Source organism: Acanthopagrus latus, chromosome 6, assembly GCF_904848185.1.
Source record: "Acanthopagrus latus isolate v.2019 chromosome 6, fAcaLat1.1, whole genome shotgun sequence".
NCBI classification, from domain to species: domain Eukaryota; kingdom Metazoa; phylum Chordata; class Actinopteri; order Spariformes; family Sparidae; genus Acanthopagrus; species Acanthopagrus latus.
In genome coordinates, this window is record NC_051044.1 from 16601705 (window position 1) to 16627697 (window position 25993).

Below are 25993 nucleotides of genomic sequence, written 5' to 3' on the forward strand. Positions count from 1 at the left end.
TTGATAATACACTATCATTTCAGTCATTTTTCAAGCAAACATTTGCTGGTTTCGGCTTCTCAAATGTCAGAACTTGCTTTTCTTTGTCTTGATGACATTAAATCAAGAGTCTTTTGGTTTTGGGCTGCTGGTCGGACAGAAGAAGCAGTTTGAGACGGCGCTTTGGGCACTGGGAAATTGTGATTTTTTTTGTTTTTTGTTTTTTTTTGCTACGTGATTAATTGATTTTATTGTGAAAGAAATCAGCAGATTTATTGATAATTTTTTTAAAAAGTCGGCAGTCGCAGCAATATTACGATACAGAAATAAAGCAGTCACGGTCATAAACATAGAAGTCTTGACTGTCTATGCTTTTAAAAAGTCATTAATGTTACTCTAACCATCATTCAGATTAAAAGGCTTGAGGTGACCCAAATAATGTGTTTTCCGAGAAACATGGACAGATGATATAGGTTAGAAATAATGATTTTCAGTTGAAATAATAGCAAATTTACAAATGATGCCGCACCACACACTGAACCAGCCAACGGCGGGTCAAATTACTGCTTCTTTAATCAGCACATCAGTGTTCAGCAATAAAAAAAGACTCCAGTGATGCCCAAAAGTGTTATTATATGTTATTATATAGTCCTCTAACAGAACTCTCTTGGTACTAAGTAGAGTAGTGAATGAGACACAGTCCTCGTCTGTTAACACGATGAGAGTGAACACTGCTGCTGAATACAGTCCTCTATACACTGATGTAGATATTTTACTAAAAATCTGCCATTTCCAGCTAAAATTGTCATTCACCAGAATAATAATAACTAAACTGCATTTCTGATCACTATATTTTGAAAAAGAAAAGAACCTGTTCTGTCATAAGTAAGGACATTTCTAAATGTAAGTACTTGTCTCCGGCAGACACAGGATTTCATGTCACAAGTCTTTTGACGGGCTTAAATTAGTTTTTTCCAATAAAATCTCTCTGTACAGCTGAATGTCATGCTCGGCTGTATGTTTTCCATTGTGAGCTACATCATTTCTTCCCTTTGATTACTCTCCTTTTCCCATTTCAGTTTCATATGCAGTGAGTTACTTTTTTGAGCTAGTTTTATAGTTTGCATTTAAAAACATAGGCCTCCTGTCCCTGCAGCTGTCTGTCTGACACCAGGCCTCTGTCTCTCACTCACAGTGTTGTTGCTTTGCCAAATCATCAAGTTCTGAGGCGCAATCCATCAGACGGCCTTTAATTACATCTGATGTGAAAAGTCCTGGTCAATACTTTCCAACAGGCCATGCTAAATAAAGAAATCAATAAGCTGCTGGATGTTGGCGAGAGTGGGACAAGAGGAGGAGGAGTCAGGGTGCTCCTGCGATGACGGTCAGAACAATGTTCAACAAATCTATGGGACGAGCCGGTGCTGAGATTTGACATTTGAAAATCTAAATGTCCGATATTTAGTTACTTGTGAACTATCAGACTGCAACCCGTGACCTTTGAACCTGTTGCAGGATGAGTGCTATTGAGATACCGGCTGGTTTGAAGGAACTGCTGCAGGGATACACGGTGGAGGTGCTTCGCTGCAGGCCGCCAAACTTGGTCGAGTTTGCAGTGCAGCATTTTACACAAATTCTGGAGGGCCAGAGAAATGATCAGAGAGTGAAGAAGCACAGCGCCAAACCTGCGCGGAGAGGAGTGACCTTTGAGACCAAGACAAATGAGGTCAACAAGGACGAGGACGAGGAGGAAGAAGACACAGTTAGTGAGTGGTCTTACATTGTTTTGTGTTTGCCTTTGGTTTCAGCTTAAAGACTTAAATGAAATGCCATTTTGTAGATGTTTCAAACTCTTAAGCTCTAGAGTGTCAACATCACACAAAGAAAAGGTGGAAATGATGTCATGTCCACTGACTGAAATGTCCAGGCTCCCAAAAATGTTATACTGATGGAAAGTGTTGACCTAAAAGTCAGGCAAACATTCATGTGAACAGAAAACAGACAGCTCTACTCACAAAGAGTAGGTCGCATGATACCACCGCTTTAACAGACTTGAGAGATCTATTCTAGTACATTCACCACTTCCTCTCTGTTTCTATCTGCAGAGTCCACCACCGGTAAATACAACCGCAGGGTTTCAGGTCAGTAACTGGAACAATATGTGCAATAAATATTAATGCACTCTGACCACAGTTCAGTGCTCAAAATATGTTTGTCATGCTGCAGTTTGTGCAGAGGCGTACGACCCCGATGATGACGAGGACGATGACGCGGAGCCTCGGGTCGTGTATCCAAAAACAGACGAGCAGCGTCGCAGACTTCAGGACGCCTGCAGAGACATTTTACTGTTTAAAACTCTGGAGCAGGTACAAAAACACAAATGAGCCTCTGAAGGACGGATGTGAAGGACTGGGTGTCCTCTTTGACTTTATACACACACACACACAGGCACATTATGTAAGGGTACTTTATGAAAGGTTAAACAACATCAGACAATGAAACACATCCCTCCAGTTTTCAGATCTTTACACACTATTTCTCTGTTTCTTCAGTTTTTTTCCTCAAAGGTTGCACCAATTTTACACATTCAAGGGTGTTTCCAGGTCTTTACAGGGGAACGCTACTGTGTTTGTGAAAATAGTAGTAGAAAGGCTTCTTTTTTTTTTTTGCTCCAGAGGAAGCTGTATGTAATCTGATAAAGTGCCTCCAGTGATGTCCCTCAGTGGCTGAGTTGCATTGTGGGTAATGCGGGCACCAGGTCAGAGCAGTCAACACTGCTGGACTCAATATGGTCAGTTTGAAAAACAAATGATCAATATTGACATAGCAGAACCCGAGATATAAGCTGTTTTCCCCACACATTCTTCTTCATGTTCAAAACCTGAAGCCTTCAATACCCACCATGCAACTCAGCCACTGAGTGACATCACTGGAGGCAATTTAAAAGAAAATAAACTTTATTGTACTTAAACCTACATTCAAAATTGGTGAAAGCGATGAACACACGAATGCATCAATAATTAAAATCCAATCACATAACACACGTTATTTTTGAAATATGCCATTCAGCGTAATGAGAACTTTTACTTTTGGTACTTTAGAGGTTCAATATGTAAGAATTCACACTCCAAACAAAAATGAGACCAGAGTAACCGCTAACTGCTGCTTATAAGCTATTCAGATCTTTTGTACAAGATCTGAATACTTCTTCAACCGCTGGTTTCATGTCCTCCTACCTGATGTCTTCCAGGAGCAGTTCTCTGAGGTTTTGGACGGCATGTTCGAGGTGTTGGTCAAACCGCAGGAACACATCATAGACCAAGGAGACGATGGAGACAATTTCTATGTGATAGAGAAGTGAGTGACAGGTTTCACAATGCTTTCTTTATAATGTTTAAGGAACATTTAGCTCAGTTTGGGGAATTATGGCATATTGACCCCAGTCTGAGCCACAAAGAAACTGTGCTGACAAGAACTGTACATGCAGTCCACATCAAAAAGCAAATCTTTCCTTTTAACACCCACATAATGTAACTAGACGACACTTTATCCATTGTATAATGATTTCTTCTCCCTGTCTGTTCGTCTTATCATTTCCAGGGGCGTGTATGATATTTTAGTGGAGAAGGACGGAGCGAGTGTGTGCGTTGGGAAGTACGACAACAAGGGAAGTTTTGGCGAGCTGGCTCTCATGTACAACACGCCGCGAGCTGCCACAATCGTTGCAACACAGGAGGGCGCCCTGTGGGGCCTGGTGAGTCCCAGAATGCATGGCGGTCTTTAGCGTGTCAAATAACAGGGATTAATACGGACAAATTAAATCCTCGTTTTTCTCTCAGGATCGAGCCACATTTCACAGGCTGATTGTTAAAAATAACGCAAAGAAGAGGAGGATGTATGAGGCCTTCATCGAGTGTGTTCCTCTCCTGAAGTCACTTGAGGTTTGTGTGCAAAGTACAAACTGCACAAACAATATCACCATGGAATATCTGGTTGTTTAGTCTCTTGTGTTTGTTGTGTCAGGTCTCTGAGAGGATGAAGATTGTAGATGTCTTGGGAGCCCGAGTGTTCAAAGATGGAGATTGCATCATAACACAGGTGAACTGTTGGGACTTTTGGCTTCCTTTGTGTTGATCAATAACAGGTTGGACTTGATAAAAGTGGTGGTTTGACTGCTCTCTGTGCTCGCAGGGGGAGGAGGCTGACTGCTTCTACATCGTGGAATCAGGAGAGGTGAAGATAATGATAAAAAGCAATGTAAGTACAGTGTCCAATTTCATATAACTGGATCCAGTTTAGTTAGGGCTGGATCAATATCAGATATAAAGTAGCATCTTAGTAGTAGTACCCAAAAATGAGAATTCAGTCATCATTTCCTCACATCGTGCTGATGGAAAGTCAGGTGACGTTTCGTCATCCCCAAAACATTTCTGGAGTTTCACAGCGAAATAGCATTGCAGCATTCCCCAGCTGAAGTAGAAGTAGATTTTAAGATGTTAAAAAACAGCTGATAAATAATAATAATTCATAATTTCCAAATTGATTGAAAACATGTTATATGCACCCTTGATTTATGGTCAAGCTTGTGCACCCACTACAGACGAGGTGTGTCCTAATGCTTTTCGGTTGGCAGCTACGGTGAAGATTACATGTTGAAGGTTCTCAGTCGTCCAGGGCATGGTAAAAGTGAAGATTACAGTGTACAAAAAGTGTGTAAATAACTTCTTTTCACATTAATAAGAGGTCTCTGGTCCTCTGGTTGTTCAGGAGGATGATCGCTGTGAAACTCCAGAAATGCTTTGTCGACTACCTGACTTTTCAATGGCATGGAGATGAAAAGACTTTTTTTGGGGGGTGAATTTACCCTTTAACATCAGTGTACTACATGACAGCAGAACTCATAGGACTCATTTGCATCTGTTTCAGATGAAGGCGGGCCAGCAGGACAACACAGAGGTGGAGGTGGCTCGCTGCTCCAGAGGGCAGTACTTCGGGGAGCTGGCTCTGGTCACCAACAAACCTCGTGCCGCGTCAGTTTATGCTGTGGGAGAAACCAAATGTTTAGGTAGGTTGAAGACTGAAGCCGTACAGTGTTTGTGTTTCTTTGTTTCTGGAGCAACAGTGATTTTAGATTTCTGCACCTCATTTTCAGTGACTCTGGCTGGGCTGTTAAATGTCGGTGTGGCGGTGCAGAAAGCCTACAGGGGAATCACAGTAATTCATGATCCCCACACAGCCGCTGAACATTTCATCATCCTGCATGTTAGCATCACAAACGGTCATAGATCTTGTCCTTTGCAGCAGTGCTCTTTAGTGGTCTGCACAGTCTCCTGATCAGACAGACCTGGTGGCAGACATGGATAGGATAATGCCCGGCAGATTAATTCTACTCAGCATTAGGCAGGTACTTAACTGCATTTAAAGAGAGACGTTTTCTGCTTGATTTCTCCTCTTATCCATGTGCTGGAATAATCTGGAGACATAACTGTTACAAAAAAAGCCCAACTGTGTGTATGGGGTTCCACACACAGAGAGAATTAATTCTGAAGCTTTAAGAAACTTGACGATTTCTTTGATTTCCATTTTCAAAAACTAAAGCTGTGCAGTTTGCAGAGGATTACAGAGGTCAAGTTTTTATTTAAGCCGACTGGACGAAACAGTACATTTAATCTGTATTTCTGTTGTGTCACTGTGATTTAAAGGAAAAATCTAATGATCCACATGATTTAAATATCTTCCATATATACTGTTTATTCCCACTTTAACCACCTGTTTCACCTCACATCAATCATCTACAACATGTCAGCTCCATCTGTGAGACAGCTGAACAAAACCCTTTAACAGCACGACACAATCTAAGTTTACTCTCTATTTTCTTTCAGTAATTGACATCCAGGCTTTCGAGCGGTTGCTGGGACCCTGTATGGACATCATGAAGAGGAACATTTCCCAGTATGAAGACCAGCGGGCGGCTCTGTTTGGCTCCAGTGAGGATATAAAACACTAGAACGTGTCATTTTAAAATGAAGTAGTATTTAAGTCACACATAGTGACAGTGGAACACATGATCATCTTTCTCCATGATGTAAATGTCACATGCAGCCTTCTGTTTTATATTCAGTGAAATATACTGCTCCTTCTACGGCTACGCAGCAAGTTAAAAATGTCTAGGTTGTGGATAAGATGCTTTATAGTTTGTTTTTTTTTCTGTGACAATCCCGATAATTAACCAAAGGAAATCTACACAGCTGTTGGGGTTGTAAATTAAATATACCTCACTGACAAAAGACGTCAGTTTACAGCAGATGAGCTTCGGTTAATCAGAGGATGCACCACTCACTGTGTTGTACCATAACCTTAGCTGAACTTAACACGTCTCCTTTGATACAGCTCCTGATTTATAATTTCATGTGTTGTTCCTTTTCTAAAGATCACCAATGTAACATTGTACTTATATAACATGGTCAGACATACAATGGACAGTTTTAAAACAAATATATCAAGATAAATGCAGCTTAACCAAAGATACTGTTTGTCTTTAGTCCATCCATTTGTGTTCCTTGTCTACATTACAACTCAACCTCTGACAGTTCAGAGAGACTCTAGTGTTATACTAGCAGACTGTGTAGCCTGAAACAGAGATGACGAACAGCTACAGAGGTCTGTTAAATTCTTTCCAATGTTGTGTTCTAGACGAATGTCCAACCTCATACCAGGAAAAAGTACAATGGAGCCCCACTTGAATTCAGGATCCTAACTTGTTTACTTGGAGCAGATCAATCTACCCCGACTTCATGAGAGGGCAGTTGTCTGATGTCTCATAACAATGGCGGCACCCATGGGAACAGGGTAGGGTGTATTTGTAGCTTACAGTATTTGTATTAGGCAAGTAAATTAAGGGTTAAGATACGTTTCCGTGAGTAAAAGCTCCTGAGGCTGCAGCGCTGAGGGTTCAATTGTGTGTAAACGTGCCAAATGGACAATTTTCTTGACATTAGCCAAGTTTTGTTAACCTTTGGCATTGTGCACAAGGAATGCTGGGAGATCAGAGGTTGGAAATTTAATTCAGGACAATTGGACCTCCAATGCTGACTGGAACGCAGCATGTCACCATAACCCCACATTTTTACATTTTTGTTTTACCGACTCAGTTGGCATTTCTTGAGAAAATATAGCTGATTTCACGCAGACCCCTCAGGAGCCACAAAAGGCTATTTACAACACGTATGCAGAGTCCTTCCTGAGACCTGTTGAAGACACAGATGGGTAAAATCAGTAGTTTCAAAAATGTTAAAATTACACTTTATGATCAAGGTTTCATGAGGACACGCTTCAGCACCGTCAAACTAAAATACAGTGGAACCAATATATACCATATATGAACATTTGTTATGCAGCTGAGATGTTAATTCTTTCGCAACTTTAGCTTCCAAATTATATGCAGAATGTTTTATAATTGTTGTTCACATACACACAATTCATGTTAATGTGGTCAATAACTTAATACAAAGTGCCAATTTCCATTTGCACTCAAACTTTTAACAAACCTTCTGTTGTTTGTGTAAACCTTTGTTTTAAAGCATGAAGTGGGTGTAACTTTGTTTTAAATGGCATGACTTGAGTGTTGATGTTAGTGAAATCTCACATTACATGAAGAGCTTGTTAAAAAGGAACATTCTACCAGATAGAACACCACATAAAAAAATAAAGGATTATATCTTAAATATTCAAGTTTTCTGGAGTTTGTTTTATTTGAGTTACAAAATATGAAGTGCCAACAGCAGACTCCACAGGAGAGTTTGCCAACCTTCTTGTGTTACAAGTATTTACACCCAAAAATCAAGGACATCCATTTGAATTTCCACACTCTGCGTTCTGGTGTCCCAGAGTTCATGTCTCTGTCAAGTTCCATTGTCAAAGTTTAAATATTTAAAATATTTACAAAGTACTGTATTCAAAAACTCCCAAATCAAACTGTAGCTTGTTCGATGCAAAGGCAGGTGTGACTGCTTCAGTAGTGTGAGAAAATGAGCAGAGCTGGTGGAATTAAAGGAGCTGTTAAACGAAGTGGTCCTCTACAGGGTCTCCATAGTTTTACAATTCTTTCTCCTCTAAAGAAAGCCTGGGCGAGGAAGTCTGTACATAATTATTTAAAATTTCATGTTGAAATGTCTTCATAGCCATTGTGGTACAACAGCTTACATGATCCTCTCTCGAGAAGAAACGAATGACAATCAATAAAAGACAGATGAAAAAAAAGGCCACCCAGATAGTCACTCATTCTTGTTCATCAAACATCCTGATTTTTCTTCAGAGCATCTCCGAACATTAAAATTAAACTCCAATAAATAGAAATACAGCAGAGAAATGGTTGAATAAGACTGATTCTGGTTTGGTCCATCCCTGAGTTCATTTGAGAAGGACAAAAATACCAGAGTGACAAAAGAAAAAAAGACTGATGGGGAGAAAAAGCAAAAAGTTGATAGAGTACGTCCTACACATTCCCATTGTGTCCAGGAAGAAAAAACAAAAATTCTCTTATTCCTCTGGTTTCCTGAGGCTCATCAGCAAGAACATCCATCTCTGGGATGGTTCCCAGCAGTGACAGTTACACAGAGGTGATGACAATCATGAGGTGTGGTGAGATGCTGGAGATCCTGTTGAGAAGGTCAGGGGCGAGCTGGGATAAGTGGCTCTCAGAAAACTCGCACGGTGGGAAAATCTGTAGCACATATGCAGGCTGGGAAAAACAGAAAACATTAATCACACACATAAAGTTAAACAGATTTTAAACCACGGGAGATTTTGGAATGTTTTTCATAATGTTTAATAGGCTAAATAAGATAAAGACGACAAAAAAATAAATGATTAAAAACACATGAAACATCTTTACATATATCAATGATCATGTCTCACCTGATTGGAACCTGGGTTAGGAATATTGATGATTCCAGCAGCCAACTTTGCCTGCAAATAGTTGATAAATGCAGCCTTTAGAGCTTGAGTTTGGTTTAGGACATCATCTTGATCTCGTCCACATGGCAGAGCGAGGAGAAGACAGAAGTCAGTGTCTCCCTGTGGAGGGAAAAAAGAAAATATTGTCAACAGCCCCACTGAATAATTTTTCATCAAATGGTGTCTAAAACAAAACACATACCGTCATTCTTCGGGCTACACTTTCTAGTTGCGAAGCCTCTAGCCTCATTCTCTGTACAATCCTAAGCAATGCGCCTCCTTCTTGAAGGGGCAGTGATCGATGAGCCAAAGCTTTGTTGCCACAGACAAAATGCAACTGGACTGCAGCTGTGTCATTCTTCAGTGCCAGCAGGCCTTGCCACACAATGGGGTATTTCTGGTAAAATGTGAGACAAAACAAGGACATGTATGTCAGATATAGCCAGTTGTTGTTCCGACCAATAAACCTGAACACAATTTAAACTGCTGAGGTGAGTTTGTCTTACCTTAAGCAACTGCACCATATTAACAGGTTGCGTCATCTTGCCATCTGGTTTTGGCTGGAGGTCCGCACCCTAAGGATTCAAGAAAATAATTGTGTCATGAACAGTTTCTGTAACAGGAAGATATCAACCAACATTTACATATACACTCAGTAGGTTAGACTGTTTGCATTCCAGTATCAAAAAAAAAAAAAAGAAGGTAAGGGTAAGACTGAAAATTAGAAAACACTCTCTGTATAATGTTAAACAATTAACAAGCCATCACAAACAATAGCTTTCAAGATAATAATCAAGTTATACCATCACCTCTATTAAACAGTTTAAACAGAAACTCAAATTGCAACCTTAACGAAGACTGGATGTCTTGCAGAACTGTTGTATTAGACCGATTTATCTTTAGTTAAATAAATAATCTAATCTAATAATCTGGAATGCCAATTACAGTGAACTCACCATGGTGGGTGTGACACTCAGTGGTGGCTGGTTAAGTCCAACAGAAGACGTCTCTGGCATTTGAGAATGGATGCCTCTTGGGTTTGAGTACATCCCTGAGTACTCTGGGAATGACCCACTAGGTCCTGGTGTTAGTAGCTGAACTCTCTGGGGAGATGCCATCGCTTGCCCAGATTGTCGGATTGCCATCATTCCATCTTTAGGAAGAGGGGAGTGTGGCCTCTTTGCTTCCAATGGCTTTGTTATATCCTTCTCAGAAACACCTTTAGGCAAAACATGTGCTCTTGGAGACAAGGATAAGGGTAGGCTAGAAGGTGCTGAAGAGGGGGGAAGAGTGTCTTGAATGTGTCCAGAATGAGCATCTGTGGCCAAACGGTCCCCCTGTTGGTGCAGGAGCACACGCATATCTCTTTGTGTCATGTATGTTTCTAACTGGACACTATTCCGCAATGGCCCGCGAGGATCTGGCTGCATAGTGTCCGGTTTTAGCTGTGTGGCAGCTTGTCTCCCAGCAGCCTGGTGAAAACGTCTGGTTTCTTCCTGTTCCTGCTCAAGACTCCTCAATGAACTGGGGTTTACCTTGAGAACTTTGTCTCTGCCAACAGCTTGGGGTGAGGTGGGCCGTTGCTGCATGGGACCAGACCAAGGAGAGGCAAGAGACTCACTATGCATCCCGTAGCTCATCACAGAGAGGGGTGGAGTATTGACCCGTACATCTCCTTGGACAAGATGCCCCACTGGAATTGACTGACTAACCCGATGAGGAGACATGCGTCCTAAGCCTCCAGGCACACTGTGAGGTGGCATGATAACCGACTGTTCTGGATGATGTACACCAGAAATGAACTGTTGCATGGCAGGCAGGCCAGAGGGCAGCATCACTGGTATGCCCTTGGGTGATGAGGATCCTATGGGCGAGGACACTTTAGTAAAGGGAGAGTGCGGATGACCCGACTTGCGAGGGGATCGTGGCTCTTGTTTGATTCCACTGATATGTGAGGGAGCTCTGTCACCAGCTGTTGTAACAAAACCTACATGGTTGCCAGGTGGAGAGGGCAAATGAGGGCTTATTGCCGGACTTATAGTGGCTGTCCAAGATGGTTTAGCTCCATCAGTACTGTGAGAATCAACGCTGTCCATCTTCTTTTGATGCTTTATAGGCATGTACTCTTGATGGTAGCTCATTACTTGCTGGTTACCCTGTGTGAGACGCTTCACTACTCCTTGAGGTCCAGATTGGTAAACAGACTCCATCTTTTCTAAACCAGTGCTTTCTTGTTTAATAGAAGACAAAGTTGACTGCATCTTACCAGGATGCCCATGATCTGTCTGTGATGAAGGCCCCTTTTGAAGTGCTGAATGAGAGTGGCCATACATTTCCTGTTTTATCTGGGGCATGGATACTAACTGCTGAGATTCCATGTCACCTGCTGTTGCTTGTGGGATCTGACTTATTTTTGCACTTATCCTCTGTGGTCCCTCTGTTTTCTGGCCTGAGTGGCTCAACACTACCACTCCTTCAGATGTATTTACTCTCAGACCTGGGCAAGATCCTGAACCAAGATTGGGGCTCTCAACAATGAAGCGTGCAGCACTTCCCACCTCATCACCAACCGGCTGCCCATGGTATGATCCAGTATCGTCTTTGCTGGGCCTATAGGTCGGTTTGGGCAGAGCCATGTCCACACAGGGGTTTGCAATATTTATGTTAACTTTGTCCTCAGGCTCAGGAGGGTTGCAAACACGACTGATAACAGAGGTTGCAGTGGATGCAATAACAGAGATTACAGACTTCGTCTCAGGAGATGGTAGAGAGGCTGGGGGTCGAACAACAGATGGAACTGGATGAGCTGGCATTCTACCATCAGATAGTGGTGACTTATTTGGCACTACAGCTGATGGAGTATTACTTTCAGAGGGGTTCTGATCTCGAAGGGTGAGTAGATTACCAGGAATAGGACTACTTCCTGGCAGTGATATGTTTTTGTGTTTCATAAGAATCTGTCTCAAGTCACTTGTTCCATGATCAATAACCATGTTTTCAGAGTCTGAGGGTAAAGGCTGGTTTTCCTTGGATGCCAAAGGCATAACAGGTGAAGAGCAGACTGCAGTATCCTTAGACTGGTGACGCCAATCTGGAGGAGAAACAGGATTTCTTATTGTTGGGGGGGTCGGTCTGATATTTGGCCTGTTAGCGAGTGGAGACAGGGAAGGAGAGATGCACTCAGGCGGCACCTGTTGAGGCTTTGGGCATATTGGACTCTTAGATAGGGGAATAACAGATTTAAAATGTTGAACGTGTTCTTCTGAAGACTCTGGCTCGGCATTTGTTTCTTTATCCTTGACAGCTGAAGGCTCAGGTTCTGACTTCCAAGTAGTAGGAGTAATTACCGCAGCAGTTGCTGATGATGGAGTTGTTTCAGGAATAGTCTTCTCAGTCGAAGCAGTGCTATCTGTTAGGGGAGTTGTCAATTCCTCAGTTATTACATTTTCTTCCTTTACATCTTTTTTAGCTTGCTTTTGGGCTTTAGGACGTTTAGGTGTTTTAGGTCTTCCCTTGGTTCCCTTTTTGGGTGTGGTTGGGAAGACAGGTTCCTCCTGTATAGCAGGTGTATTTGTTTCAGGTTCTTCTTCTTTGGCAGGCTGAATGAAGTCTTGCATTTCAGATTCTGAACCTACATCTGTACTTGGTGGAGGTGCTTGAGGTAAGGATACAGTTGCTTCCCCAGCAGTTATTGAGTCAATAGCCGCCATAAGTTCTGTCTCACTAGCAGGATAAGGCGGTTTTTCTTCCTCTGGGTCACTTCTTACTTCTGTAGGTGGGACAGGTGGAGTTGGTGGTTCTGTTGGAAAAGCTGGATCGGTGAATTTAGCAATGTTCTCCACGGCCTGCTCCAGTTCCAGCTCCTGTGAAATGACACTTACTGGTGCTTCTGGGAGTTCCTTTATTTCCAAAGCAGCATTTTCCTTTTCTAAATTGTTGGAGCTTCCTCTGTTAGTATTAGTGCACTTTGAAACGTCATCACTTTGCTCACTGCCACCTGACTTTTTTGTGGAATCCTCTTGATTCCCAAGCTCATCATCCCCCAACTGAAGAAGTTCTTTAACTTCTGTGACATTTAGTCTGATTTTGAGGTTCTTGAGGACAGGAGATTTAGGATTTCTTGTCAACTTGGTTTTTCCTCTAACAATCCTTTCTTTTTCCAAGGCGGGTTTCTCTTCTAAGACTAGGGAATCTGTCTCTTTCCCATTGGATTTACCCTCACAATCCTTCTCTCTGCCTGATTCTCTTCCTTGTTTGTCTTTCTCCTCCTTCTTTTGGTCAACTTTGACTAATGGATCTTCTTTACATGAACTTGATGAATCTTGCAAAGCCAAGGGATCCTCATCTGTGAAATCCATATCCTGATCATCATCCTCAGTCGCTTCAGGTTTTTCCCCCTTCTTAGTTGATCCAGATCCCAGTACTGTGGACATCTGATTCAATAAACTTTTTGTGCCATGAGGGGATGTTTTCCCTTTTGACACTCTGGGAATTCGTTCACCACTTTCTGATTCATTTGAATCAGTGTCTTTGTTGTCAATTTTTGATTTTTCTACTTTAGCAGCTGAACTGTCGTCACCTTGTCTGCGATTCTTGGGAGGGCGCCCGCGTTTAGTTGTAGGGGCTGGGGCAGGGGCAGGTGGATCCTGTTCGATATTTTGTTGTTGTGTTGCGTCTTTGTCTGTGGCTCGCTTTCGTGCAGAGCGTGGCGACTCTGTCATTTCCTTTCCAGGACGAATAGGTGCGTCATCTTCAACTGGGGTGGCATACACAGATTTAACATTTCTTCGTCTTGCTCTGCCTAACGGTATACTCTGCTCCAGTGTATCAGGATCTGATCCATGAATAGGAGATTTGCCTGTGGACTTCAAGTCAGCTCTAGGAGATGAGCCACGTTTCAGCTTCTCTTTGTCAATGCGCTCACTCTTGCGTGTTGCTTGTTTCTCAGAACCAGAGGCAGACATGACAGGAACTGGAGCAATTTGAGCAGGGGATTGTTTGCCCTTTTTATTTTTCATTTCTTTTGTTTTATGCTCTTTTTGAGGTGAGATTGGCTCATCAATTGTGTCATTATCACTAGGCGTCTGCCCTTTACTAATTTGAGGTTTCTTCTCTACCTCAGGCTCAGCTATTGTTCTAGAAGTGGACTGGGACTCTTTCTTGACAAAATCCACTTCCTCTGCCAGACTAGGTTGTATGAGACTACTACTGGCTTCAGGCACTTCTGTTTGTGTGCTCTCAGGCTCCAGCTCTGCATCTGAACTGCTAACAAACTCATGAGAATCACGGCGACATGGTTTTTCTGTAGAGCAAGGTTTTACATCCTCAGCAATAATTTCTAGTTTCCCTTTAGACGGAGAAAGATTAGTTCCATCCACTGAGTAACTGGGTTCAGGTACTATCATTGGTGCATTTTGAGAGTCAGGTGATGTCTCAGTTTGTGGGTGGTGCACAGGTGCGACAGATTCATTTTCTTTTGCATCATCCTTTGCCTCTTCTTTTATGACAGACCCAGAGGGACAAGGATCAGGGGCAGGATTTAAAGCAACACATTTATCTTCTGGTGGTGGAATGTCCTTGACTAGAGATTGGGGGACAGAAGTAGATGTGAGCTGAGGTTCAGAAATCAGGGTCTCAGCAGGACTAATAGGTTTAATTTCTGGCTCCATGGTTGATTCTGTTGTTTCAGATGACTGCAAAGCTGGTTGCTCTTGAACAGGTGATTTTTCCACTTTACTCTCATCCATGAGCACCATGTCAGCTTTTGCCTCTTGCAGTTGATGGATTTTATTCTTCTGTTGCTGTAGTCGCATGAGTTCCATAAAACGACTATGGAAAAGAACAACTGGCCCTGAGTCAGGTTCACCATCAACTGTCACTTGCTGACCAGGTGGCTGGTTTTGTGTAGACTCTGGTTCTTCATGTTTGCGTTCCAAGTGTTGAAGTCGTCGAGAGTCCAGCTCAAAGACGGGGCTGTGAAGGAAGCGGGAAGCAAACAGTTCCCTGCGTTCTGGTTCCTCAGGCTTAGGCTCCTCCTTCCTGTCATCAAGTTTGTCTTCAGATCCACTTCGAATCTTTTTCTTTTTCATGTACCAGGAGGGTGTTGGTCGCGGTGCTGCTTCTACCTTCTCAGTGTCCTTTCTGTTACGTAAGCTTGCAAAGTGAGAATCATAATCTAAAAATGACCAGTTATCTTCTCTGGAAGAAGACAGAGATTTTGCACGCTCAAGCAGAGCCTTCGTATCAGGTGTGATGGTCTGATCAAGTGCAAAGGAATAGAATTTGTTCCTTTCGAGGTGTGCTAGTTTGGGGTCTGAAAACCTGTCAACCCTTGGCCTTTCAGAAAAAGGCATAGATGTTGAGGGCATGGGAGAGCGGGGTTTGGTCTCTCTGTCATCCTCAGGGTCAGATCGTACTTCTCCCGGCTCCAAGTCATGCCAGATACCATATTCCAAATGTTTGCGATTGTGAATGTTTTTACTAAGACTTCTAGAAAAGTTCAGGTCAGGTAACAAGTCTTGTTTCACTCTGCTCTCCCATCTCTTTTGTTGCTCTTCTTCCACACTAAGTACAGGCGTGTTTTGCTTGTTTACCTGTGTGTTATGTGTCCTTTTAACTAAAAGCTCCAGATCTGGGTGAATTTTTTCTTCATTTCTACTCAACTCCTTCTGACAAGGATCCACAAAGTCCTCATCTACATGGTGAGGGAAGTGCTGATGACCAGGAGAGGCGGTGTTGTTCCAGTCAGGATCTTCGCTTTTTTGTCTGAAGCTCCTGTAGACACGTTCCCTCTTAATCCCCATGTCGGTGTCAAATTCTAGTTTCTTTAGTTTGTGAGATGGAAAATTATCTGTGACATCCTCAGGTGGTTTTCCAACCTCATGCACAAGACTACGATGTTCCAAGTCATCCATTTCACTTCCTTGGGGACTTACTGGTTTGTCAGGTTTGTCAGACTCGCGCTGCTGTTGCTGCTGGTGCAATCGTCTATTTTGCTCCATTTGCTTGCGGTAACTTTGAGAGAGGTCAATGTCAACATGGTCCTCTTTGTTTTTAGCACTTTTGTCAGTGTCAGCATTCTGAGCACAAAATTTGAAAGCAGCTTGGTGTTCTTGCTCTCTGATACTGCTTTGGTCTGTAATCCCCTCGTGGGAAAACCCTCTGGATGAAGTGTGCCCTGGATGTCGTTTTGACTCCACTGGGTCCAAAGATCCCTCCGATTTCTCTCTTTGTCCTCTGACATCCTCTTGACTGTCCTTCTGAGTGCCACTTTTATCAGTTTTGGGTCTTGAATCTCTCCGCTGGGAGTCTTTGTGTTTGTCAGTATCTGCCTCTTTCAAATATGTGGCACTGGGGCCAAAGTCAGAGGAGTGAATACCATCCTCTTCTTCATGCCTACTCCTTTTCTGGCGAATAGTTCTTCCCCCAGATTCAGCAAAGCGCCTCTTTCTTGCAGCAAGGCGATCTGAATCCACAGATGAATCTTTCCCATCATTTCCAGTATCAGACTTCAGATGTTTCTTGAGTCGACTTTTTCCATCCATGTCTGAATTCTCACTTTTACTCATTTCAGATCTTTCACTTTTTACAGAGTCATGATGGGCAGTTGACAACGGATTTGCAGTAAGGGAGTCACCATCCCCCTTGCCTTTCTGCTTCTCATGAGTGTCTTGGTCTGATCCCCTTCCTCTTCCAGGCGTACCATCAAAACTGGCCTCAAGCTCTGATTCTGGCAGTGGGTTGGATGGGGACTGCCCCTTTGCTTTCCTTGATTTAACCTTATCAGTTTTGTCTTTGTCACCTTTCTCTTTTCGTTTTGCACGTTTGGTCTTCTCAGCACCTACCACACGATCTGGTTGACTGCTCTTCTCACTCTTGTCACTCTTTGAGGCATGTTCCAGCAGGGTCTTTTCAGATTTGTCAAAGTGTGGTGGTGACATTGAGCTCACACTTCCACTTCGCTCAGAGGACTGGCTGTAAACCCGTCGTTCTGAGTCTCTGGGAGCCCGCTCAGATGGTGAAGGCGATACTGTCGGAGTAACAGGTCGTCTTGGGTGTGAAGGGCTCCACCTGCTGCGGTCAGCCTCAAAGCGCTCTCGTTCTCTTTCTCGCTCCCTTTGAATATATGTGTATTTTCGAATGTCTTGCTCAAATGGGTCTCTGTAATCCCTGTAGTCTCTTGGGTCTTCATGGTAACGAGGGTCAAAGTGATCCCCCTGATAGTGTTCCAGTTCAGGAAAACGTTCTCTGCTGCGAGCAGCATAGTCTCTTCGAGCATCCTCTGGATAGAGGCCAGGGGTTCGTATATTCTCATAGTAAGCCCTTTCTGCAGTAAATTCGTGGTATGGAGGTCTGCGCTCCTCTCTGTAGAGTGAATGGAGACAATGGAAAGAGACAAGTAATAAATTCAGTCAGCCTGAATATTTTCATTAACAATACATTTTAAAGCATAGTGACCGTAAATATTATCTTAATTGACATATTTCTGACATTTAAGAATATATATTCAGTTGAGGACATTATCAATTACATGCAATTACAATATGGGAAATGTACCTTCGTTCAGGAGGAATTTCATAGAAGTCTCTAATGTCTTGACCAGATGTCTGCATAGATCGATAGAATGCCATCTGACTCTCTTGGCTCGCAAAATCCACCTTTCATAAAAGATTAAGTTGTTAAAACACATAAAGACACATGAATAACACTACTCATTAATCTTCTAAATAACTGTCGTTCATTACCTTTATTTTGTTGCCACCAATCTTCCAGCCTTTGGTCTCCCTTACAGCTGCCTGGGCAAAATCTGTGTTGTTGTACAAAATGAGGGCCATCCCTTTCAGTCTATCAAACACAACCTGAAAAAAAGGACAGAAAGACATTTAGAATTTTGAAAACTACAAAGCACTCAAATCTAAAACTGCAAATTAAGATATAATATAAAACATTACCTTAACTACATGTCCATAGCGACAGAAATGCCGAGTGAGGTATTGCTCTGTAATACTGGTTGCCAGGCCATCTAGCCAGACACAAGTTGTGGGCATACTTTTCCCAAACCCAAGCTACAAGGAGAAATAGAAAAAACATGCATATTACATTGACAGTTACATTAGCTTAAAACCTACATAGACCTCAAATGTTGCCTTCGCGTATTGTAAAAACTCTACCTTCAGTCTGTTGCTCCCCAAATACTCTCCATCCATTTTCTTAATGGCTTTGCAGACACTGGCTATATCAGAATACTGCACAAAAGCATATTGGGGAACTCCATTTACTTTCTTGATGTCGATGTCCTTGAGGAAAAAAAGACAGAACAATTAATAACCCATATCAAATGTTAAATGTACCAATATGCAGCATCGCCAAAGGGTAGCATACCACAATTTCTCCAAAGCGCTGAAAAATGTCAAGGAGTTGTTGATAACTGGTGGTCTTCTCAAGGTTGCCAATAAACAGTGTCCTTGTGGCCTTTGGATGGAACTCATCTATCCGTCCATCTAAGGGCCTGAACTCATTTTCACTCTCTGTTTCTGAGGAAAGGGAGGGCTTATCATTAATATTACTGACTTTTCAGAAGTAATGTTTGTTGAAATAATTTGTTGGTACCACGTATTCATCACTATAGTATATATTTTCATCACTTACCAGGACCATTCCAGGCAGTTACTTCAATCATCATGCCAAAGAACAGCTTCCCTTTGGACACAGTAAGGGCTTTCTCTTGATCCTCCTGCTGTCTGAAGAACACCAAACCGTAACGGTCTTCTGACGCCCCATGGATCTGGACTGAGGTCACTTTGCCATGTTTCTTGAATTCATGGAAAAGTCCATCTTTTAAACTTGTGTCTGGTGGGAAAAACAAAACAACCAAAATAATAATTATAAATAAGGCTTAATATATATATTTTCATAAGAATTCATAGACTACTTTTCTACATTTCACAGTTTCTTACTGAAACTGGTTAAGATGTTGTTGTTGTTGTTTGTTGTCTCAAGCTGGATGTTTTACTTTTTCAACTCCTAACATGATGTTACAGAACTTGAGATTATGGTCTGGGAACATATGCTATAAATACTAAAGTAAGCAGGTGACAGCACATGTGGAAATATTAGAAGCGGGGTGACCTGTGCACCAGTAGGCTCACATCCAAACTAAATATCTACTAGCCATCAAATAGTAGCAAAAGATTTCTATACATGGAGCAACCAAAGAACAAAACAAAGTGATGTTCAAGACAAAAAAAAAAATACTGATCCGTTCTTTGGAGCGATTAATCAAGTTTTCATCATATATTTTTTAGTTACTGCACATTTGAGATGGAATCCAATTCCAAACATTAGACTGGTCTTAAAAGTAATAATAAAATACATTTCTAATATCTTAATGTAAATAAATGTTAAACAGATAACTAGGGACATCATATACAAATGAACAGCACATGATAAGACACTACTGCGGTATTTAATTGGCATTAGAAATTACAGGTTGTGCAGGATATGTATCTCCATCCTCACTTTTAGACAATAAAACCATTAGAGCCTTTAAGAAGCTGACTCGAAACGCGTAAGACACGTAGAAACTCACCTGTGGAACGCACTGGTAGGTTTTGTACTTTAATTCCAAAACTCCTGCGTGGCTCATCTGAATCAAGCACCATTGATGACTGATTAGGTGCGTGTGTAGCTGACGACTGTACAGAACGTGCACGAGACCCATCACTTGAGCTGCTGTTCGAATCGCTGTCATGAAAAAAAACATGTCAGAAAACCATTTGGTTGTCAATCTCAGTTGTCAATTTGAGTCTTACTTATGATTATTTCCTAAAACATGTTGATGGTTTGTGCAGTGGAGAAAAGTATTCACCCAGTCAGTAAACCTATGAAACGTAATACATTAATATTATAACAAAATAAATGTCACACCTGCCGCTGCCCGTGCTGCTAGTGCTACTGACAGAATCAGAGCTTGAAGATCTGCTCCTGGATCGAGATCGCGGGCCTCTTCCAGGGGACAAAGGAGCTCTTTTAGGGGAATGAGAAGTTTTGGGGGTTTGTCCCGTGGTCCGCTGTGGGGATGGGTGCCTTGACGCAGAGGAATGAGATGATCGACTCCTACGGTGATGGTAGGTTCTATCAACACGTCGTCCTCTGTCATCTCTGTATGGGTCCCGTCGTGTCGAATTAGTAAGAGTAAAGGGGTCTCGAATTCTAGAGTCAAAATGTGGGTCCGATGCCTCAAAGCTTCCCGCAATAGCACTGCTCCCTGGGCCAGCAGCAGCAAACATTGAGCGATCTCTGTAATAATCAGCGTTGTAGTGACGCTGTCTGTCGAAAGTGCCGCTGCGCTCATGGTGTCCATATGGGCTGTGATCATATGCACGTTCACGGGTCTCTGAGCTACTGTAAAATAAGAACAGGGTAGAGAGGGAGAAAGAATTACTAGGATTCTAACAAAAAAGGGAAAATAATAGCCTACAGTGAACATATATTGGCACTGAAATTCACAATAGTGAAATGCCAAACAGCCAGTACAGCAAGGACACAGCTGAGAGCAGACCAAATTAAATGTGGGGTCAATTTAAGTAGTTCCATATGGGTATAAAGAGCAGTGCCAGTATTGTCATTTTTATCTTGGAAAAAAAATTCATTGCCATAAAAAACAAACACTAGGGTTCCAATTTGTCCAGTAAGAGAAAAGTGTCTGCTCTAAGATATGTTGAGGAGTTGCTTTTTGTACTTTTCAGCGACACATTTCACAGCAAAAGTTGCAGGATATTTTCTTTAAATGTCACATGTTGGAATTTACATGGTTTTAGGCACAAGTGAAGCATTTTACGGAACAGATCAAATGCTGGCACTGTCTGGCTGCAGCCTAAAATGACATTTCATTTTTACGAGCAACAAAACCACTAACAAGCACAATTTTCTATACTGTTGATTCATAAACAGTCGCACGAAACAAAGCAGCTCCAGACTATAACTTCACTACTATTCTCATTGTAGATCTACTTTTGAACACACATAATTCAGCAATGTTGAAATGCTGTTCATGGTCCTCTATTAATTTAATTTGCAAAAACAACACTGAGCAGTATTGGCTCCAGTGGGTGCCCAAGGGAGCTGATTGCAGAGGCTGACTGTTCATGAAGTATTGCTGGTAGGAAAAAGAAAATATGAAAATGAAACATTTCTCTTAAAGTTTAACAGGACAAGTCTCCTATTGAGGAGCTCTGTGGTACTGAAATTTAAAATGCCATGCAGAGCTCAGATCAATGTCTTAAAAATCAAAACAATCCTTTATAGTATGAATGCTATAAAAAGATGCACTAAGATATAATATTCAATACAAATATTTTACATATGCATCTTATAAAATGGATTTTTCCTCTCTCCAAAGTAACCTTTTCCCTAAAAGCAGTGCAAAACTATTAGACAAAGCACTAAGGAAGGTTAGAGATAGAAAATATGCACAGGGCAGAGCAATACCAACCTTTTTGGAAAGAAGTTACCGAATCTAATCCAAATAAAATCTAGGTGGTCAGAATGTGAGAGCCCGAATGAAAAACCAAGGGGAAAAATCAATTGATCTAATTAGGCAAAAAACGGTTCTCTTGAATCGCACTGCACGTAATCTTCAAATACTGTGGAGCACCAGGCCAGTAGATTGTTGAGGTATAATCCACAGTTAGGCTACTTATTTCTCTTCACTGGATGGAAAAGGAAAAAAAACAAAACAATCACAGAAATGGACCTTTTTATGGATTTCACGACATGTGGTGCAAAAAACGCTATAGGAAGATGAGATCTGAATAAATAAATATGGATTAAAAAAAAGAAAAAGATGATGAACTTCAGTGTAATTCAGCGCATTCCAGGTTGTTTATACCAGTAAACTGATGCCCGAAAGGAAAATACATCCGACTGGATCAGTCTTGTCTTGTGGTATGATGAAGTGGTATGTTCCAATAATTAGGCTTCATGTGAAAATAAAAAAAGGTTAAAAAAAATTTATTCCACTGGTGAACGTTAACATCACACAAGCTTGTAGACTCGCAGACACTACGATCACAGGGAATAAAATCCTCATGGGCTCATAGGATGACATAATTCCACAATCCATGGATATTATCAGGTCTACTTATGCAAAAGGTGTCTTCTTTTTGCAGTTACATTTCAAGTTCCTTTGATAAAGTTCTCTTCAGCTCTCTTTGACATACTTGGAGCGCTCTTCTACTCACTGAGGCTTCACACAGCTACATCCACTCTCGAGTAATCCCAAAGCATGGCAGCTACACCTATCCATACTAGGGTCCACATCAGTACATCCAACATGGGGTATCGGGTAGTGCATACATCCAGGGGTGTACATCCCAACTATGCGGTCTTCATGCGTCTTCATGGCCATCTATCCAAAACAAGAATAGCTCCACAAACTTTGCTGGTTGGTTGTTTGGATCCTGGGTGTTCTTGCAAAGTCTTCTTGGTAGAGCTTCCATAACTGGGACAACATGTGTTAATTATAAATACTTAATCTCATCCTAAAATGACTGAGATAGCCTAGGAAATGCACATTATATTTGTTTTTCTTGTGAAGTGTAAAAACGTTCTCTCATCGACTTCTTCAAAAACTTTAATCCAGTGCAGGCCATATCCACAGATGCAAAAAAATGGTAAAAGTAGTCCAACCATCAGCTGTTGCCAAGAGGAAAAAACAATTGACAACCCAAGATGGGAGATCCTCTAAGTAATTTGAATGGATTCTTCAAAGAAAAGTACATCCTTCATAACAGGGATTTACTTCCAGTTTAAGGCGATTCCAAGTAAAAATCAAGGTTAGATCCGATTTTTAGGAGAAAAATGTTTTTAAAAATATCCAAAAGCTCCCCAAGGTAGTTCCCCACAAAATGTAATAAATCCAAAACTCACCAGGATATTCCTTGCAGATGTAATATCCAAACCAGATGTCAAACCTTGATTTAGTTACCTTACCAAATGATAATGTGTAGTTAATTTACTTAGATCCCATGGGAAAGGCGAGTCACTTATGATGAAAAGTGGAACGATCCCTAATTACCTTTGTGTGACCCCCTTGAGGCACATATCCCTGAAGAATAACCCCCACTATGTGTTTAGGTGTTACACCTATCCGATACTAGATTCCCCTGGATTTTAAGGGGAGGCCGTGTCCACTTACCCATCTATTCTCCGTTCATAACGTCCCTCTCTGGTGTGAAGGGACACAGGTGGCCCAAACACTGGACCAACTGTTCCCCTAGAGAATCCTGTAACGTCTCGACTGCTCGAGGGGGTGCTGTCTTCAAGGCCCCGAACAGCACTAGGCACTGACCCAGGTTCATTGTAGTCAGTCCGAAGGTCCCTGTCTCCCATCTTGTTGACAGCATTGTGAGCCTTCTGTGCACTTTTGATATCCACAAAATCCACAAAGGCTGCAACACCACCCTCTGACCCTCGCTTCCGCAGCACTTTAACACTTTCCACACGCCCATACCTGAGAATTACAATAAAAACAAAGAGGAAATTACATATACATGTATACATGCAGTTTCTCTGTATGCCAGAGTTAGACACATAAAGAACAGAAGAGGTACTGATATTAAAAACACACACTAATGTATTGTCTCCAATTATACACAAAAGCAAATTTCCACTGTATCCTTTTAGACGCTAGAAGGTGGTCTTCAAGGGTGTCTGCAATCATAATAATGGATGATTTAGCTTGTTGCAATGCTGAGGTTTCTTAACGACTTCAAAACTCTAATGCTGTTCAAACATCCCTCCAGGACCTAACACATTACCAGTGTTAACTATAAAAAGCCTAGCCTCAAACACATAGCTGTCATCAGATCACTAGTAATGCATTGCAGAAGTAGCTCCCATAAACTGTGACTGGATATAATGTTTGTTGCGTTACAGAGGAGTTTTTCGATGAGTAACTCGAGTAGGTCCAACTTAAGTAGCAAATTACATGTACATAAATGACTTCTATGAACACGGGGAAGCATGAGTTTATACTGTTAGCTATCTTGCTTACTAGCGGGTAAAAGACCTTGTTTGCAATTGCTTGTAATTTATAACCAAATTAGAAGCAACACCGAGTATCTTGGCCGAGTTTACTTGTGTAGTGATGGCTACCGACGACAGGCTGCTCAAGTATTTGCTAACAACATTATCAGCCCAGTGGGATCACCGATCGTTGGCAGATTTTAGATTCCATACGTTAAAGTATTTCTCCAAAATCCACTTTCATCAGAGAAGTTACATTGAGTGCGAGACGTCTCCAGTTTCCATAAAAATGTTATGTTATGAGATGTTATCTGACCTGCTGTCCAGCTAACACTAGCTGCCTTTTTGCTTGTGCTGATTATGAAAACGTCTTGACTTCCCACAAAATGGTTGGTTGGTTGGGTGGTAGCTCGGTGGCTAGCAACCCTAGCTACTTGCCTCTTGGTGTTAGCAAAAGTTATCCAAATATTTTAAACCATGAACATTTAAACTTAAGTGATTCTGTTGTCGACATCTCGCTTTAACAAATATCACTGTATTGCAATATAGCACATGTAGCACATACGAAACAGCCAGACTTGTAAAACTTGAAAAATGCTAAAGTTAGCTGCATTAGCATCGGTCGTAGGCTACCCAGCGAGCTCGTACTGCACCTAGCGCGCGCTGCTCCGCCAACAGAGGGTCCCTCTTGCGTAACCTACCGTTTAAAATGCTCCACAATTTTCTCCTCTCGAACGTGTTCGGGTAAATTTCCCACCCATAGGTGTCTGGTTTCCCGAACCATCTTGCGCTATTCTTCCCCCCTTCACACACATATGATCTCGCACGTTTCTAATCCCTGCCGGTCGGAGGTCCGCCTGAACAAAATGAACGACGGTGGATTCCGTGAATAATCTGGGCCTGGTAGCCTGCTGTCCGTTTAGCTTTAGCTGCTGCGTCCTCGATCCGTGCACGTGAACGCGCCGGATCCTCGCTCTCGATGGTCTTAGGTACGAGCTGCGCGTGCTCGACGGTGACGAATAATGCAAAGTGACAGGGAGCACGTGATTTCTGCAAGAGGATCAAACTGCAGCCGTCGGGGGGAAATGTCTGCGGTGTTGACTGCAAGATGATCAAGATTATGGGCGGAAAGCTTTCTATTAAAAGCAGATCACATAATATTTTAATGTGCCAGGATTAGAAATGCTGAACATTGATGAATTATTACAGTATAATACAGATACAAGTTGGACTAGGCCTTTCTTATTAATTAAACTTATTAATATAAATGTACAAGGTAACAGCAAGTTATGAGGCTGGTGCTGTGCCCACAATCAATCATTGTGAGTACTGTACTGCACCCCCTTCTCTGTTGCACCAAAGATACATTTATGGCTGCAATTAAATATAATATTAGTTATTATTGCTATTATTTTGTAGTCTGACATTCAGTATTTTCCCTTTTTATAAGTCATAGGGAGGGAATTTTTTGAGTGAGAAGAAATGATGATATAAGATTATATTTCAGAGAGCTATTCTCGTTCTAATAATTGTTCACTGATGGCACTGATAAATAACAGGGTCTAAGTGTTTAGTGAGGTTGTAGGTTGTATCAGATGTCACTTTTTGTCATTGGCTCCACTGTTATAAACAGGAACCAACCTTTTGCCCAGGCAGTTTTTGACTGCTAACGCAGATGCTGTGGCTGAAGCTGAGACAAGTTGTAGGTGAAGTTATTTTGTTTTGTTTACAAAGGAATGGTTTGATCATTGAATGAATACACATAAAGGACAATAAATTATGAAGTGTTCTAGACAAACTGTGTCGAAGCGTGAATCCACCACAAGCGAGTTAATAAGGGCGTCAATTGAAGCAACTCAGTAGATTTAAGCATTGGCATAGCTTTTATAGAGGTATAATGGTAAATACTAAAACATAGACACTCATGAATGACTCATAAATGTCAGGATTATCTACATGACTTTGCCAACATTAGCAAATATCAGCCACATGAAGCCACTGGACATTCTAGGTCAAGTAAGGCTGTGGCATT

The 25993-nt window shown here is 41.7% G+C and overlaps 2 protein-coding genes across 10 annotated transcripts; one reads left to right on the top strand and one right to left on the bottom strand.

Moving 5' to 3' along the window:
• Window positions 1-1069: 1069 nt before the first annotated feature.
• On the top strand, window positions 1070-7710 carry prkar2ab (protein kinase, cAMP-dependent, regulatory, type II, alpha, B). 5 transcript variants are annotated; one of them, XR_005075419.1, is made up of 12 exons: window positions 1070-1745; window positions 2085-2120; window positions 2206-2345; window positions 3230-3336; window positions 3580-3733; window positions 3819-3920; window positions 4003-4077; window positions 4171-4236; window positions 4906-5044; window positions 5132-5383; window positions 5862-5966; window positions 6673-6690. XR_005075419.1 is itself a non-coding variant. In XM_037100510.1 (11 exons), the coding sequence occupies exons 1-11, from the start codon at window positions 1496-1498 to the stop codon at window positions 6720-6722; spliced, it is 1224 nt and encodes a 407-aa protein (XP_036956405.1). In that variant the 5' UTR covers window positions 1070-1495; the 3' UTR covers window positions 6723-7710. The 5 variants fall into 5 exon arrangements, 1 of the variants encoding a protein (XP_036956405.1); XR_005075420.1 differs by lacking the exon at window positions 6673-6690 and having other exon boundaries at window positions 5132-5193; window positions 5281-5383; window positions 5862-5996; XR_005075421.1 differs by lacking the exon at window positions 6673-6690 and having other exon boundaries at window positions 5132-5193; window positions 5284-5383; window positions 5862-5996.
• Window positions 7706-24950, bottom strand: si:ch1073-335m2.2 (msx2-interacting protein). 5 transcript variants are annotated; one of them, XM_037100461.1, is made up of 15 exons: window positions 24663-24950; window positions 23132-23446; window positions 19861-20334; window positions 19523-19677; window positions 18583-18783; window positions 18316-18467; window positions 18105-18230; window positions 17886-17999; window positions 17679-17792; window positions 17491-17591; window positions 9891-17298; window positions 9441-9509; window positions 9137-9331; window positions 8896-9054; window positions 7706-8719 (listed from the first exon to the last, which is right to left on the bottom strand). In XM_037100461.1, exons 1-15 carry the CDS (start codon window positions 24743-24745, stop codon window positions 8588-8590), a joined length of 9798 nt encoding a protein of 3265 aa, XP_036956356.1. In that variant the 5' UTR covers window positions 24746-24950; the 3' UTR covers window positions 7706-8587. The 5 variants fall into 5 exon arrangements, with proteins under 5 accessions (XP_036956356.1, XP_036956357.1, XP_036956355.1 ...); XM_037100462.1 differs by having other exon boundaries at window positions 18316-18461; window positions 19861-20337; XM_037100460.1 differs by having other exon boundaries at window positions 19861-20337.
• Between the last annotated feature and the right edge of the window lie 1043 nt (window positions 24951-25993).